This window comes from Ipomoea triloba, chromosome 9 (assembly GCF_003576645.1).
Source record: "Ipomoea triloba cultivar NCNSP0323 chromosome 9, ASM357664v1".
NCBI lineage: Eukaryota > Viridiplantae > Streptophyta > Magnoliopsida > Solanales > Convolvulaceae > Ipomoea > Ipomoea triloba.
The window spans coordinates 3307228-3321155 of NC_044924.1; the positions used below are offsets into that span (position 1 = coordinate 3307228).

General features: G+C 36.9%; 1 protein-coding gene and 1 pseudogene across 1 annotated transcript; both read left to right on the forward strand.

Annotated features, from left to right (window-relative positions):
* Positions 1–402: 402 nt before the first annotated feature.
* On the forward strand, positions 403–8917 carry LOC116029114. The gene is made up of 14 exons (XM_031271010.1): positions 403–1257; positions 1340–1438; positions 1531–1730; positions 1805–2015; positions 2107–2344; positions 2438–2588; positions 2669–2965; positions 6069–6825; positions 6922–7041; positions 7113–7312; positions 7391–7601; positions 7687–7924; positions 8013–8166; positions 8261–8917. The coding sequence occupies exons 1-14, from the start codon at positions 498–500 to the stop codon at positions 8582–8584; spliced, it is 3960 nt and encodes a 1319-aa protein (XP_031126870.1). The 5' UTR covers positions 403–497; the 3' UTR covers positions 8585–8917.
* Positions 8918–10237: 1320 nt separating this feature from the next.
* Positions 10238–13514, forward strand: LOC116029116 (annotated as a pseudogene).
* Positions 13515–13928: the final 414 nt, after the last annotated feature.

A 13928-nucleotide genomic window follows, 5' to 3' on the forward strand; every position in this document is an offset into this window, starting at 1 on the left:
AGAGATATGTATTGAGTAAATTTTATTACTGCAAAATAACTAGCCAGAGCTGAGATGAGAGTGCATTGTCACTCACACTAACTAAGCTGATTATTAATTGAGGTTTGATAAAGGACGAAGACTAAAAGGAGAAAAGCAATTATTATCTTTGTAATATAAATAGTAAAAAAATAAATAAAATCAGTGGGAGCAGTGTCCCAGCCCCCACTTTGAATCCGCATGTGGATATACGCCATTTTCGTCATCTTCCGCTGGTCTTCAGTCAATCATAAACTGGGAAATTAAAAAATAAAAAATAAAATAAATATAAAGAAAATCATAACAGTAGAGCATGCATAGTTGTTTCTTCGGTCAATATAATTGACAAGGATTTTTGTGGCCTGCATGATATGAGATGCCCAGATTCTTTCTTTCTTTCTTTCTTTCGTCTTCAACCTTCATTTGGACCTATCTTTCTTGGAATAATTCAGTTTCTGAGATTACTGAAGCTGTGAAACATGACGATGATAAATTGGAAGATGCTTCATTACCTGTCGTTTTTGTACTTTGCCCTGCCGGATTCTTTATATGTATACCTTCCTTACAGGCTCTGTGATGTTCCCGGCAACTTTGCAGAAAACAGCAGCCTTCAGTTCAACATAAATACTTCATTTCTTGCGTTGTCCTCAAATGCTTCATATCATAACTTCTTCAATACTTCTATTGGAAACGGTTCTGATACCGTTTATAGTATGTTTCTCTGCTACAACTATACTACACCGGAAACTTGTAAGCACTGCATAGAAAGTGCGACAAACGATGTCCAAGGAGACGATTGTTCTTACAAGAAGGAAGCAATTGTTTGGGAGGAAGATTGCCAGTTGCGATATTCCACGCAGATGTTCTTGGGCACCTTGAATTCTTCTGGGAATTTCGCTTTGGACAACAAACAGAACAACTCTGATCCGGAGCTGTTTAGGTCCACTGTGAATCAGACTTTGAATAATCTCACGAAGTTAGCAGCTTTCAATCACTCAACTATGTATGCTACTGGCACGGCACCGTTTGTGGATGGGGATATGATATATGCTCTTGTTCAGTGCTCCCTGGATTTATCTCAGCAGGATTGCCAGAAATGCCTGGAGATAGCCACAGCAGAAATCTTGGAAAGTTTTTACTTCTCGCGAGGGGCTCGGCTTCTTAGTCGTAGTTGCTACTTGCGGTATGAGCTCTATCCGTTTTATAATGGTGACAAAGAAGGAACAAACCACCACTCAAGTAAGTTGTTGTGCTGATGAATTCTTAAAAGTTATAGAAATTTCAAGTTAAGTAATTGTGAGCTTAACTTTTCATGCATTAGAATCAGGATTAAGTAAAAAGTGGACAATTACAGTGGTTGCAGCTGCTGTGACACTTGTGCTAGCAGCAGTGGGATTCACTGCCTATTATCTTGCTCATTGTAAGTGAACAAAGAAGACTACTTTTGAATTTTGATCTCTCTCCATTTTTACTGTTTCTATTTTTGGTTAACAGTCTGTTTTCACTTTTTAGGCTATAGAAGAGGTATTTCTAACACAGAGTTAGCTCAGGGGAGTTACCCTGATGATGACATGAGTCAGCTGAAGCAAAAATTCCCAGGAATAAACAATCAAGAACTTCCACTTATAGACATTCAAACAATAATAGAAGCCACAGACAACTTCTCTGACCTGAATAAGCTTGGAGAAGGTGGATTTGGCCCGGTTTTTAAGGTAGTGTTTCTAATCAAGTCCATATATAATAAACTCAACTCATATATATTTCCAAGCTTATATTATATATGCAGGGAAAGCTTCCAGATGGAAAAGAAATAGCAGTTAAAAGGCTCTTGACTAGTTCTGAACAGGGTTCAGAACAGTTTATAAATGAAGTTGAGCTGATCTTAAAGCTTCAGCACAAAAATTTAGTTACACTCTTGGGTTTTTGCATTCATGAGGATGAAAGGCTGCTAATGTATGAATACATGCCCAATGGTAGCTTAGATGCATTTTTCTCAGGTTTGTGCTCTCCTCTTTATGTTTTCTCAGTTTTATGTGAATGGTAAACTTAAGGTTCTTGGCCTTTCTTCTTGTCTGTGCATTACACCAGATGAAAATAAACTTGCACAGCTCGATTGGAGCCAACGTCTAAACATTATCAATGGCATTGCACGGGGAATGCTGTACCTTCATGTGGATTCGAGGCTTAGAATCATCCACAGGGATTTGAAACTCAGCAATGTGTTATTGGATGCAGACATGACTCCGAAAATTTCAGACTTTGGGATGGCGAGGATCTTTGCAGGGAACGATGACCGATCTAACACTTCCATGATTGTTGGAACATTGTAATACCCTTTAATTTCTGGTTTGTAGTACCAAATTTTCTAGCCATCTATCAATTTTCACTCTCAAAATTTATTTACTCTTTGTTCATGCAGTGGGTACATGGCCCCGGAGTTTGCCATGGAAGGCCTGTATTCCATAAAGTCTGACGTCTTTAGCTTTGGAGTTGTCTTGCTCGAGATCATTACTGCAGAAAAGAATTCCGCTTTCCATCGCACCCAAACTGCCCCGAGTCTAGTAGTATATGTAAGTCCATGTATATGGCTCGTATTAGTATTACTTTCGTCACATGTCCTGATATGACACGTACGTGTAATGTGTTGTAGGCTTGGAATTTGTGGAATGAAGGTAGAGGCCTGGAGCTGATGGATCCATTGCTGAAAAATTGTTGTTGTGCTGATGAATTCCTGAGGTTTATGCAAATTGGACTGCTATGTGTTCAAGAAGATCCATATGAAAGGCCTAACATGGCCTCTGTGGGTTTTATGCTGGAAGGTGAATCTTATGCCCTTTCCCAGCCTAAAAGACCAGCTTTCTGTGTTGGGAGATTCACAGATCACTATGAAAGTTTTTACACTGATAGAACTGAAAATGGTCTGACTGTTTCAGCTGTAATACCCAGATAGGACACCAAATCTCTTTGTTTAAATCACACCTAAAAATCTTGTATAAGGTTCTATATTTGTAAGCAAAAGTTTATATTTTTAAGATGCACAAATCAATAAGACAATAATATTGTTCATGCTTTAATATTCTGTTTATGTTAGGAACTCCAAGTCAAAGAATTTAACTAGTTGTGTTCATGTCCTAACGTGCCTCGTGTCATTGATTAAAACCAATTGCAATAACCCAATTGTAACTTTTCAAAAATTGAAATTTGTGAAGGGTGTAGTTTTCGCGGTGGATGGAAAGTAATAGGTGGTGAAACGGGAAGAAGTTCCCGAGTATCGTTCTCAAAGGATGGCAAGGAGGGAATTCAAGCGGTAAGGGGATTAAGCACAAGAGTGTTTAGTGTTTGAAAGCTAACCCAAACATAGGTAAGAAAGGTGCATGAAACATAAGGAAAATAAGGAACAAACAATGGAAACAATCAATTTGGAAAGGAGGATTTGGATCTTGCAACTCATATAGGTATCCTTGATTTCCTAAGATACTAGGCTAGCAACACTTAGATAATGAAAATGAGGCAAGACAACTATGCCAACGCCACTCTCGTGGTCATTGGCCTATCATCTAGTCCATAGTCCCATTCTCATGGCAACTAGGCTAGGTGAGGCAAATTATCGAACACATGGTGTGCTATTTGCCTTCCAATCCCCCTTTTCTCAAAGGTGGGAAGGAAACGTGCTAGGCTAGGCTAAGGAGTATCCCTACTCTCGTAGGTGAGACTCCTTCTCCAAACACCTCTCATATAGGTTGATCATTCCCACACAAGAGTCAAAGAAGATCACCATTCACACAATCAAACTCATAGTCAAAGCAATTGCAAAACCTAATTAATCAATTCAAAGCTCAAGAATATCCATACAACATTGCTCAATCCAAATCCACAAAGATCTATCTAATCATACTTGGAATTGAAATAGCAAAAGGTAAAAGTAATGACAAGAAATTAAAAGGAAGACTTAGCTTGAAATTAAACCTTGAACTTGAAATTGAATGTAGATCTCAATCTTGCAACAATGGAATTCTTCTCTAATTCTAATCTAAACTAAGAATTGCAATGTGGAGTGAATTGGGAATGTGGAGTGAATTGGGGGAGATCTCTCTAGGCTAATCCTAGAGAGAGAAATATTCTAAACTGATCTAAAATGAAAATGTGATGGATCCCCTGCAAAATGGCTCAATTCCCCTTTTAAATCTCGCCCAACCGCCAATTTTCCGCGCTGGACGCACGAGTGGACGCGCGTCCACGGGCGCGTCCACTGCGATAAATGCGTCCAGACTTCAACTTCTGCGAGCGTTCTGATGGACGCCCGGGTGGACGCGCGCGTCCACTGCGCGTCCACAGCAGACTGCTACACAGACTTCAAACTTCAGAGAGCGAAAAGTTGGACGCAGGGGTGGACGCATGGTGGACGCGCGTTGGACGCGCGTCCACTGGGCGTCCATGGTGTATTTCGCACTCCAACTTCGACTCGTGAATCCTTCTTCCAAATCTAGCCATTTTCTGTCTTTTTGCCCATCCTTTTTACCTACAAAATGATTAACCAAGTGTGAAACGGGGTCCAATGGCAATATGAAGCATTCTAACGCAATAAAGGGACAAATCAAACACAAAAGCTACGAATTGTGCACTAGACGATCCGATAACAACCTTATAAAGATGGCATCTTTTGCACTTATCAATTTGCAACTTTCAAGTTCTAAATTATTCTTGGATTTAAAATTATACTTGTTATACAAGTTACAAATGTTTGATATTAATTCGTCAAATTTTAAATGTTTTAATATAGCATATATGCATAATTGGGTATAATTATTATAAAATATAAATATTTAATTTTATAGAAAATCAAACCTTAAAAATTTAAGTATAATTGTTATAATACATAAAGTTTGAAATTTTTTTCCCTCAATAAACCCTTTAAAACCCACTTGTCCCGTTGTACCGAAAGAGTCTTTGAGAAATTCTTTTTCAAAATTTATTTTATTATTATTTTTTAATTTTATATCTATTACAAGAACTTTGACACATAAATCAGAATCAAGCAAGTTGTTAAGTGGATGAGTATTTTTGTCACAGCCATAAGCCATGGAGCATGACCGCCATCGAAACGGTCCTACATATATAACGTATAAATAGGGTCAAATATTATATTTTTATATACAATAAATTCATTATAACAATATTAAAATATAATTTTAATTGTACTTTAAATTTATTTGATGATATTTATATTTGTGACGTATCACTATGATATATAACGATAGGTTATAATGACTCATGATTTGTTCAGATATATGTAAATAAATAATTCACAAAATTCTAAGCCCACTTGTCAAGTTGCATCCAAAGAGCCTTGAGAAGTCATTTTTCAATGTATTTTATTCCTTTATTATTATTATTATTATTATTTTGATATTTATTGCAAGAACTTTGACATAGAACTCAGAATGGATAAGCGTTTTTGTCATAGCTTAAATCCATGGACCATGACCGCTATCGAAACAGTCCACATATTTAACGTGGAAATAACGTCTAATATTACCTAGTTGGTTAGATTATTGACTTAGTAACATTAGAATTTCAAATTTGACTTGCTGGAAGCAGTTTATTGGTCTTATGACATGGATTCACGTACACTCTCAGTTAGTGATTACGAGTTTTATGTGTTACAAAAATTGGTGTAATATAATATTTTTGTGGACCTGGTATGTGTACACATATTTTTTAAGAAGTGTAAAGGCCAAATAGGAATCTGAGTAGACTTTACCATTAATTCCTGGTCAATCTGCATGAGTGCAAATGGTCATATTCACACAGTTCAATTTCACGGACCCCATAGCTACGATTGGAGATGAATGTATCCAACACTCCGAAGTCTGAACTGAGCCATCTGCAGAAAATTCAATTCAAAGAAGATGTCCATACACATTGCTTTCATCTTGGCATGTTTTTCCAAATGCCTGTGGAAGATTCATACTATTTGAGGTAGTAAAGACCAGACAATATGTTTCCTTCAATTCCCCGGATAAGCTGAACAGTACAGTTGCCATTTTTAGACCTTCTTAATTACCAAGATGATCAATCAAAGAGCTATTGCTGCTGTTTTCGTGTTACTGTTACTTCATGTTTGCGCTGCAGACCCGCCTGATACCCCGTGTTCGAGTAACAGAGGCGATTATAAAGCCAATAGCACCTTTGACAACAACCTCAAAAGGCTCCTAGGTTCTCTGCCAGCTCGGGCAGCTCAAAATGAAGGGTTCTACAACGCTTCAGTTGGGGATGGAGCTGACAGAGTCCTGGGCCGAGCGCTCTGCAGAGGGGACATAAACTCGACGGACTGCCAAAATTGTCTGGAGAAAGCAAGTGAAGAGATCAAACGCCAGTGCCAAACCAGGGAGGCTGTGATAAGATATGATCAGCGTTGTAAAGTCGAGTACGGCTCGACCCTCTTGAAGCGATACAATGGGAAGTATCTCGAATCGAATAAGGATAAGAAAAATGTGTCTGCAGATCCCTCCCAATTCTCACAGGCTTTGAAGGAGTTGATGGATGGCCTCTCTGAGGAGGCTGCTTACAATTCCAGGCTCATGTTTGCAGCTCAAAGTAGAAAATTCTCAGAACAGATTACTATTTATGGACTTGTGCAGTGTACAAGAGATTTGTCTAATCAAGAGTGCCGTGTTTGTTTGGAAAGTGCCTCGGGAGATCTTGATGGATGTTGTGGCTCCCGTGAAGGGGGAACGGTTTATGGTGCCGCTTGTTCTGTGCGTTTTGAGATATTCCAGTTCTATTATAGTGCCACAGATACCAGTGGTAAGAAACTTGGATTATATTGTTAGCATCTCTTCTTTTGGTGTAAGTGGTAAGCGCTTGATCCTAACACACTTAATTGAATTAACTTGATTTCAGGGAATAAGAAGAGCAAAACATGGGTTCCTGTCACAATTGTGTGTGTTTTAGCATTTCTGATAGCAGTTTTGGTTGGGAGCTTTGCACGATATCGACAAAAGAGGAAGCAGGCGAAAACAGGTAAAAATGTTTACAGTTTCTGAAATCAAAGATGAATATAGTTTTACTAGAGTTGGTTTAATTAATTGCAGATAAAGAGGAAAAAGGCCATAGTGGAAAGGTGGGTGAGATTGAATCCAGACCTGCATCCAATTCTTTGAGTATAGTAGGAAAGTATGTACTAAGCTCCCAGGATATGCCATCCGTGGAGCTACCTGTCGTCGAGGCAGCCACAGAGATCTTTTCGCAGGCAAATAAGCTCGGTCAAGGCGGATTTGGCACTGTTTACAAGGTACACTCTTCCTTAGGATCCTGTCTTTCTGGTTTTGCTTTCGTGTTTCGATAACGTAGAAAATTGGAGCCTTTACAGAGTGTTCTGCCCGGTGGGGAGGAAGTAGCAGTGAAAAGGTTGTCCAGAAAATCATGGCAAGGGGTGGATGAGCTGAAGAATGAGGTGATGCTGATAGCAAAACTTCAGCACAGAAACTTGGTCAGGCTTCTTGGGTGTGGCCTGGAAGGGAGTGAAAAGCTGTTAATATATGAGTACATGCCCAACAAAAGCCTTGATCTTTTCCTATTTGGTTTGTTCTTCACTGGCATAGTTAATTTCTTCTACTATCAAGAATGCAGTTAGACTCACTGAAAAATTGAACTTGATTTCTGCAGACAGGGAAAAAAGGTTGCTGCTTGATTGGAAAACACGGTTTAACATCATTGATGGAATAGCCCGGGCACTCGTTTATCTTCATGAGGATTCCCGGCTTAAAGTGATTCATCGGGATCTAAAGCCAAGTAATATTCTGCTAGACAGCGACATGATTGCCAAGATATCTGATTTCGGAATCGCTAGAATCTTTTGCGAAAAACAGAACATCGCCAACACCAGAAGAGTCGTGGGAACATAGTGAGCTACTTTAATTTATTGTTGGCATCATTTCTTTACATCTGATCTGAAATATTAAGGTAATTAATCAGAGCCCTTTTTTGTACAGCGGATACATGGCTCCTGAATATGCAATGGGGGGACTGTTCTCTATTAAATCTGATGTGTTTAGTTTCGGTGTAATAATGCTGGAGATCATCAGCGGACAAAGAAACAACAACTTTTACATCAATGGAAGCTCCAATCAGGCACTACTTTCCTATGTATGACTTGGTTGCAAACTTGCAATTAACCTATTCTTGCTTTAAATTCTCTACACAAATTAAACTAAACAACTCGAGATTATTATCATGTCAGGCATGGCAGCTGCTGAATGAAGAAAAGGAATTAGAACTTGCAGATCCAGTGCTGATAGAGTCTTCTTCTCCGATGGAAGAAATAGGAAGATGCATCCACATTGGGGTTCTGTGTGTACAAGAAGATCCAGCAGACCGGCCAAGAATGTCAGAAGTTGTTCATCTTTTGAAAGGTGGACAAATGCCAATGTCTAAACCAAGCCGGCCACCGATTTCTATGGGGAGAAGATCTAACCCTGCAGGCATTGATCTCAAGCCTTCATCCACAGCATCATCTTCACTCAATCATTTCACAGATTCCTGTGCTACCACTTTCATTGATTAGTGGTAGCTAGCAGCAAGCTGCCAGTGGCCTTCATGGAGGCATTATGCATGATATTACACATACAAAATAGTGAACCAAAGTTATAGATTGTTTTGCACATGAGAGTAATGATAGGAATAAAGTTGATACGTTCTTAGGACAGTTAATTAGAGGAGTAATATTGCAAGAATTAGGAAATTAAACATTATAATATTTGTCAAAAACCTTGTGGTTAAGTGGCATCCGGTTGCACTCCCTCATGAGAGGTGGTTCGAACCTTAGTGGATGCGATATTTGTTCTTTGTGCTTCATTTGGTTAAGAAAGTAACTATGAACAGATACTACATTGTAACATAGTCAATAGTACTTAATAAAAAAAAGTACCAATTCAAAAAAAAATAAAAATACGAAAGTTCAATCAAATTAATTCAGCTCATAGTGGATCGTCTTTACACGTGTAGGAAGATCCATAGCCAAAATAAAAAGCCAGTGTTTTTTCGTTAGTTGAAAACTCAAAGCAACTTGTTCCATGTCGCCAGACGGATAAGAAGGAATTAATGGATATTACTAATTGTATTATATTTTTTTTTGAAAACAATTGTATTATATTTTTAAGTATAAGAATTATATTTATTTATTGATCAGATCTGGTCTGTCTTACGAATAAGGATTTGTGAGACGGTCTCAGACAAGTGTAATTAATTTTCTTTACTCTTTTTTATTACTCTATATATATCTTTTTTATTTTTTCCACACATGCATGCATCCTTAGATATTTTATTCTAATACAATTCTACATCATTATTATACTTTTGTATAAAGACATGTTAATCATTATACTCATTATTTCTTAATAATTTATTTTCTATGAAATTTTAGCCTCAATTATTGTTAGTCAACAACAGTCTCTGATCTTAGAGCATTTTGGGATTTTTGTGAATTTTTTAGGACTCTTGGCCTACATGGATGAGATAGGAGAGAGAAAACTCCCCAGATTGTATTCACATATTTTGTCGTTTTGTTGTTCCTCCGGTATTTGGATTGAAAAAAAAAAAAAAAATTCCTTTCAGAATTTAACTCAATCATTCAAGAATTACTTGAAGTCTTACTCTAGCGGCGAAATGAGGCCCAAAATTAAAAATTAATTAAAAGTGATGAAAACTCTTGCATGTCTCCCAAATTTACCTTATGCAACGTTTTTGGACAAGAGTTTTGAGGCTTTATAATTAATATAGCATAATTAGCTGAAAACCTAATATATAAAAATCCAGATGTGAGTTCACTGGTGGATGCTATTAGGAAAAACTCGGTTTTGGCCCTATTTGGTAAAAAAGTTGGTCTATAAGTCAATTTTGGATCATTTGACCCCTATTAATTACGGAGTATTTGATTTGGTTAAAAAAAATTTGGTTAATCAATTTTTGTAAGTCTAAAATGCTAAAATTCAAAGGAACTTTTTCAGTTAACTTTTTTAGAAAATAAATTATATCAAATCTATCCGCTAACAGCTCATTTATCAAACACCTCCCTACAATCATCTAATGTTATTAACCAATTATTATGCCTATAGCTCAATAAGATAACAACGATTTACCAATCAGGCAAACGGGGCCTTTATGTTTACAAATAATTCGCGCTTTGTGAACATCAAGCTAGCTAGCCAAGCTAGGTGCCATGGATTTGCAGAGATGCTTTGGTTTCCTATACCTGCTTTCTAGTATCATCACCCTTTCGTCAGTCGCACAGAATAATCTTGTATTCAAAGTATGCACCCGAACTGGAAATCAAAAACCAGACAGCACCTACAGCAACAACCTTAACACACTTCTTTCGTCCCTCTCGTCCGAGGTTAATAAACACGGATTCTACAACGCATCCGAAGGCCGAAGTCCTGACATGACGAGCGTGGTTGTGCTGTGCAGAGGTGACGTTAAGCCGGACACATGTCGGATCTGTGTTAACGATGCTGCTAAGAAGCTGCAACAATTATGTCCTAATGACAAGGAGGCGTTCGGAGGGTACGATGAGTGCGTGATTCTATACTCCGATAGATTCACCATAGGTTCCATTTCAAAGGATCCTTATTGGTACCGGTGGGATTCGGAGAACGCCACGAGTGTCGACCAGTTTAATCAAGATTTAAGGAAGTTGCTGGATGATCTTGGAAGCCGAGCTGCAAAAGGCAACTCCTCTTAAGTTTGCAGCGGGGAAGACGACTGGACCGGACTTACAGCCCATATATGCACTTGTGCAGTGCACCCCTGATTTAAGTGCTCAAGATTGTTCAGCTTGCTTAAATGCTTCTTTTGGAGAGATCAGTAAATGTGACAAGTGTTATGGGAAGAGAGGGGCCGGCATAATCTGGCCTAGCTGCAATTTTCGATATGCCAGTGACCTTTTCTTCAATGATACCTTGATTCAAGTTCCAGCTACACCACAACCACAACCACAATCAGGTATGTTTACCTTAGGCCAAATCAGTCCACGTGTTTTCACTCTTTGTTATACAAGTAAGGACTCTTCATCATCTCTGATTTGTCAAGGTCTTTCAACGATCGACCAGTATCAGTTGAACTAATTCAACTGAGTTAACCCAGTGATTGTTTATTATTTTATTATTTATTACCTCAAGCGGGGAAGTTTTACATGCTCATAAAAGTACTTAGTAATCCAGATCTTTATTTTATAGGAGGGAAGGAGGATGACCATCATACAACTCCAATTGTCTTGTTTGTTGTAGTTCCAGTTATACTTGCAGTTGTCATGGTTACAATCATCGTTTGCATCGTCTTAAGAAAGAGGCGAAAAAGGAGGCAAGAGAATGGTGGTATGGAAGGTAAGTTCCAATCCATTTGACTCATGGAACCAGTAAATAAATGAATTCTTGCCAAAATGATATTTTTCTTATTTCTTCTGTGAACTCAATTCAATATGAATTTGCTACTATAGGAAATGTAGTACTGTGTTAATACATACATTTTCAACCTATTGAAGTACAAAGAGTTAATATTTTCACTGGAGTTTGAATTTGTGACTTCTAATTTGTGAGAGTTACAGTTTCACAATAAAGTCTTTGAAAATATGAAATATATTTTGTTATGAAAAAATATTTTTAAAAAAATATATTTTCTATGATCATCGATAAGGCCAAGAGTAGGTTCTCTGTCCTAACAAATTCTTTCGTTATTCGAATACTCTATCACATCGAATATTGTTGTTGTAGTAGTCTTATCATGATTATACTATTTGCATTTTCCTTTTTCTAATGCAGAAAAGGAAAGCGAAAAGCTATGCAGTGACCAAAGTAAGTTCCAATAATACAACAACCTAATTGATTTTAATATGCCATTAAGACTCAAATTACTATATGAACAGCGATTCATTATAATCCAACTAATGAGTACAATCTCAAAAAGATCATTTTTGGTTTCTATGTGAAGCAGTTGAAAAATCTAGCTCAGGTGTTGAAATTAGTCTGGAGGAGTCTCTTTTGAAATTTGAATTGAGTACGTTACAAAATGCAACAGAGAATTTCTCTAAAGCAAATAAGATAGGAGAAGGAGGTTTTGGTGTTGTATATAACGTAAACCTATAATTAACTATAATATGTATGGTTAGTAATAGCTGCAATTTAATAAAATTTTATTTCTCTATAACTCAATATTATTTATATTATTTTGTGAATATGTAGGGTAAACTTGAAAATAGTCAGTTAGTTGCTGTGAAGAGATTGTCTGAAAATTCAAGACAAGATAATTTAGAATTTAAAAATGAAGTTGATTTCATAGCTAACCTTCGACACAAAAATTTGGTGAAGTTGCATGGTTACTGCCAAGAAGGAAGAGAAATGATTCTTGTCTATGAATTTGTTTCCAATGGTGGCCTTGATGGCTTCTTATTTTGTAATATTTCTTAAACTAGTCTTTCACTTTGGTCTAGAAATTTTTAAAAGCATATCTATGTTCTCAATTAAGTGTCGACATGCAGGTCGTGACAAGCATCAATACTTGGATTGGGAGAGAAGATACATAATCATAGAAAGTATTGCTTGTGGGCTTATTTATCTACACAAAGAATCCTCTTCTTTTCGTATTATTCATCGTGATCTCAAAGCTAGTAACATTCTCTTAGATGAAAATTTAAACCTAAAAATTACAGACTTTGGAATGGCTAGGTTGTTTGCTTTAAACGAAACCCAAGCCTCTACGGATACATTGGTGGGATCCCAGTAAGTACTCCTTACTAAAATAATTCTATATACACTTGAGTAATGATGCGCAATTTGATTAGTCAACTTATTGGACTAAAATATTTATCCAATTCACATTTCAGTGGATATATAGCACCAGAATATGCGCGCTTTGGCATATATTCAGATAAATCTGACGTATATAGTTTTGGAGTGTTAGTTTTGGAAATTATAAGTGGACAGAGGAATACCATTCGAAGTGGAAATTCTAGAAAGGACCTATTATTCGAGGTAAGTATGGTATTGGTATTAATGAAATGCGTATGAGTAACAAATTTAATTGACATAATAAATAGCTTGTGGATAATGTTACAGGTTTGGACAGAATGGGAAAAAGAGTCTACTTTAAATGTGATAGATCGGTTATTGAAAGTTCCATCAAGTCCAATGGAGGAGATAAAAAGATGCATCCATGTGGCCTTGCTGTGTGTTCAAGAAAATGCAGTAGATAGACCTAAAATGCCTCTAGTTCATGATATGCTAAATCGTAACTACTTATCGTCTATGGAACTTCCAAAGCCCTCAGTCCCTGGTTTTTATACTCAAAGCCGTGTCAATTCATAGGCTCCGAGGCAGTTTAAGAAGAATGGGATTTCAAACATTTAGTGTTGTATATGCTGAATCATCACTTAGTATTGTATGTTGAAAAAAAAAACATTTTTAGTTATATTTTGATGAAACAATTTTACAATGATTTCAAAATATGAGAGATCATAGATGGATTGTCATGAACATTATATTTTGATTTAAAATATATTTTGTATTTGGTAAATGAATTTTTCTTTCAAGCATCAAATTGTAGTAAAGGGAATTAAGTTATAATGACTCTTTTAATGTTATAAATTAATGCAAAGTAGAGCTAAAAACAAGTTAAAACTACTCACAATAAAAGCTTGGCCAATCATGCTTTGGTTGGGTTAATAAGATAGAGCAATGGCACAACTAAGACAAATAAACAAGAAGCCAATAAGACATGGCGCCTGGGTAATTGCTATTGTATTATTCAATTGTCATGGAACATGGACTCCATTACTACCACATCTTTTGGGTTAAAGCCCCTTTCAGTACTCCAATTCAAATTTCCTTAAAAAGTAAAAAAAAAAAAAAAAAAAAAAT

Excerpts from the sequence above, each read along its gene's own strand:
- LOC116029114 (XM_031271010.1), top strand. The coding sequence starts at position 498 with ATGACGATGATAAATTGGAAGATGCTTCATTACCTGTCGTTTTTGTAC. Across the intron at positions 1,439-1,530 it reads TGCCTATTATCTTGCTCATT|GCTATAGAAGAGGTATTTCT; the intron begins GTAAGTGAACAA and ends TTCACTTTTTAG. Across the intron at positions 7,042-7,112 it reads GAGGAAGCAGGCGAAAACAG|ATAAAGAGGAAAAAGGCCAT; the intron begins GTAAAAATGTTT and ends AATTAATTGCAG.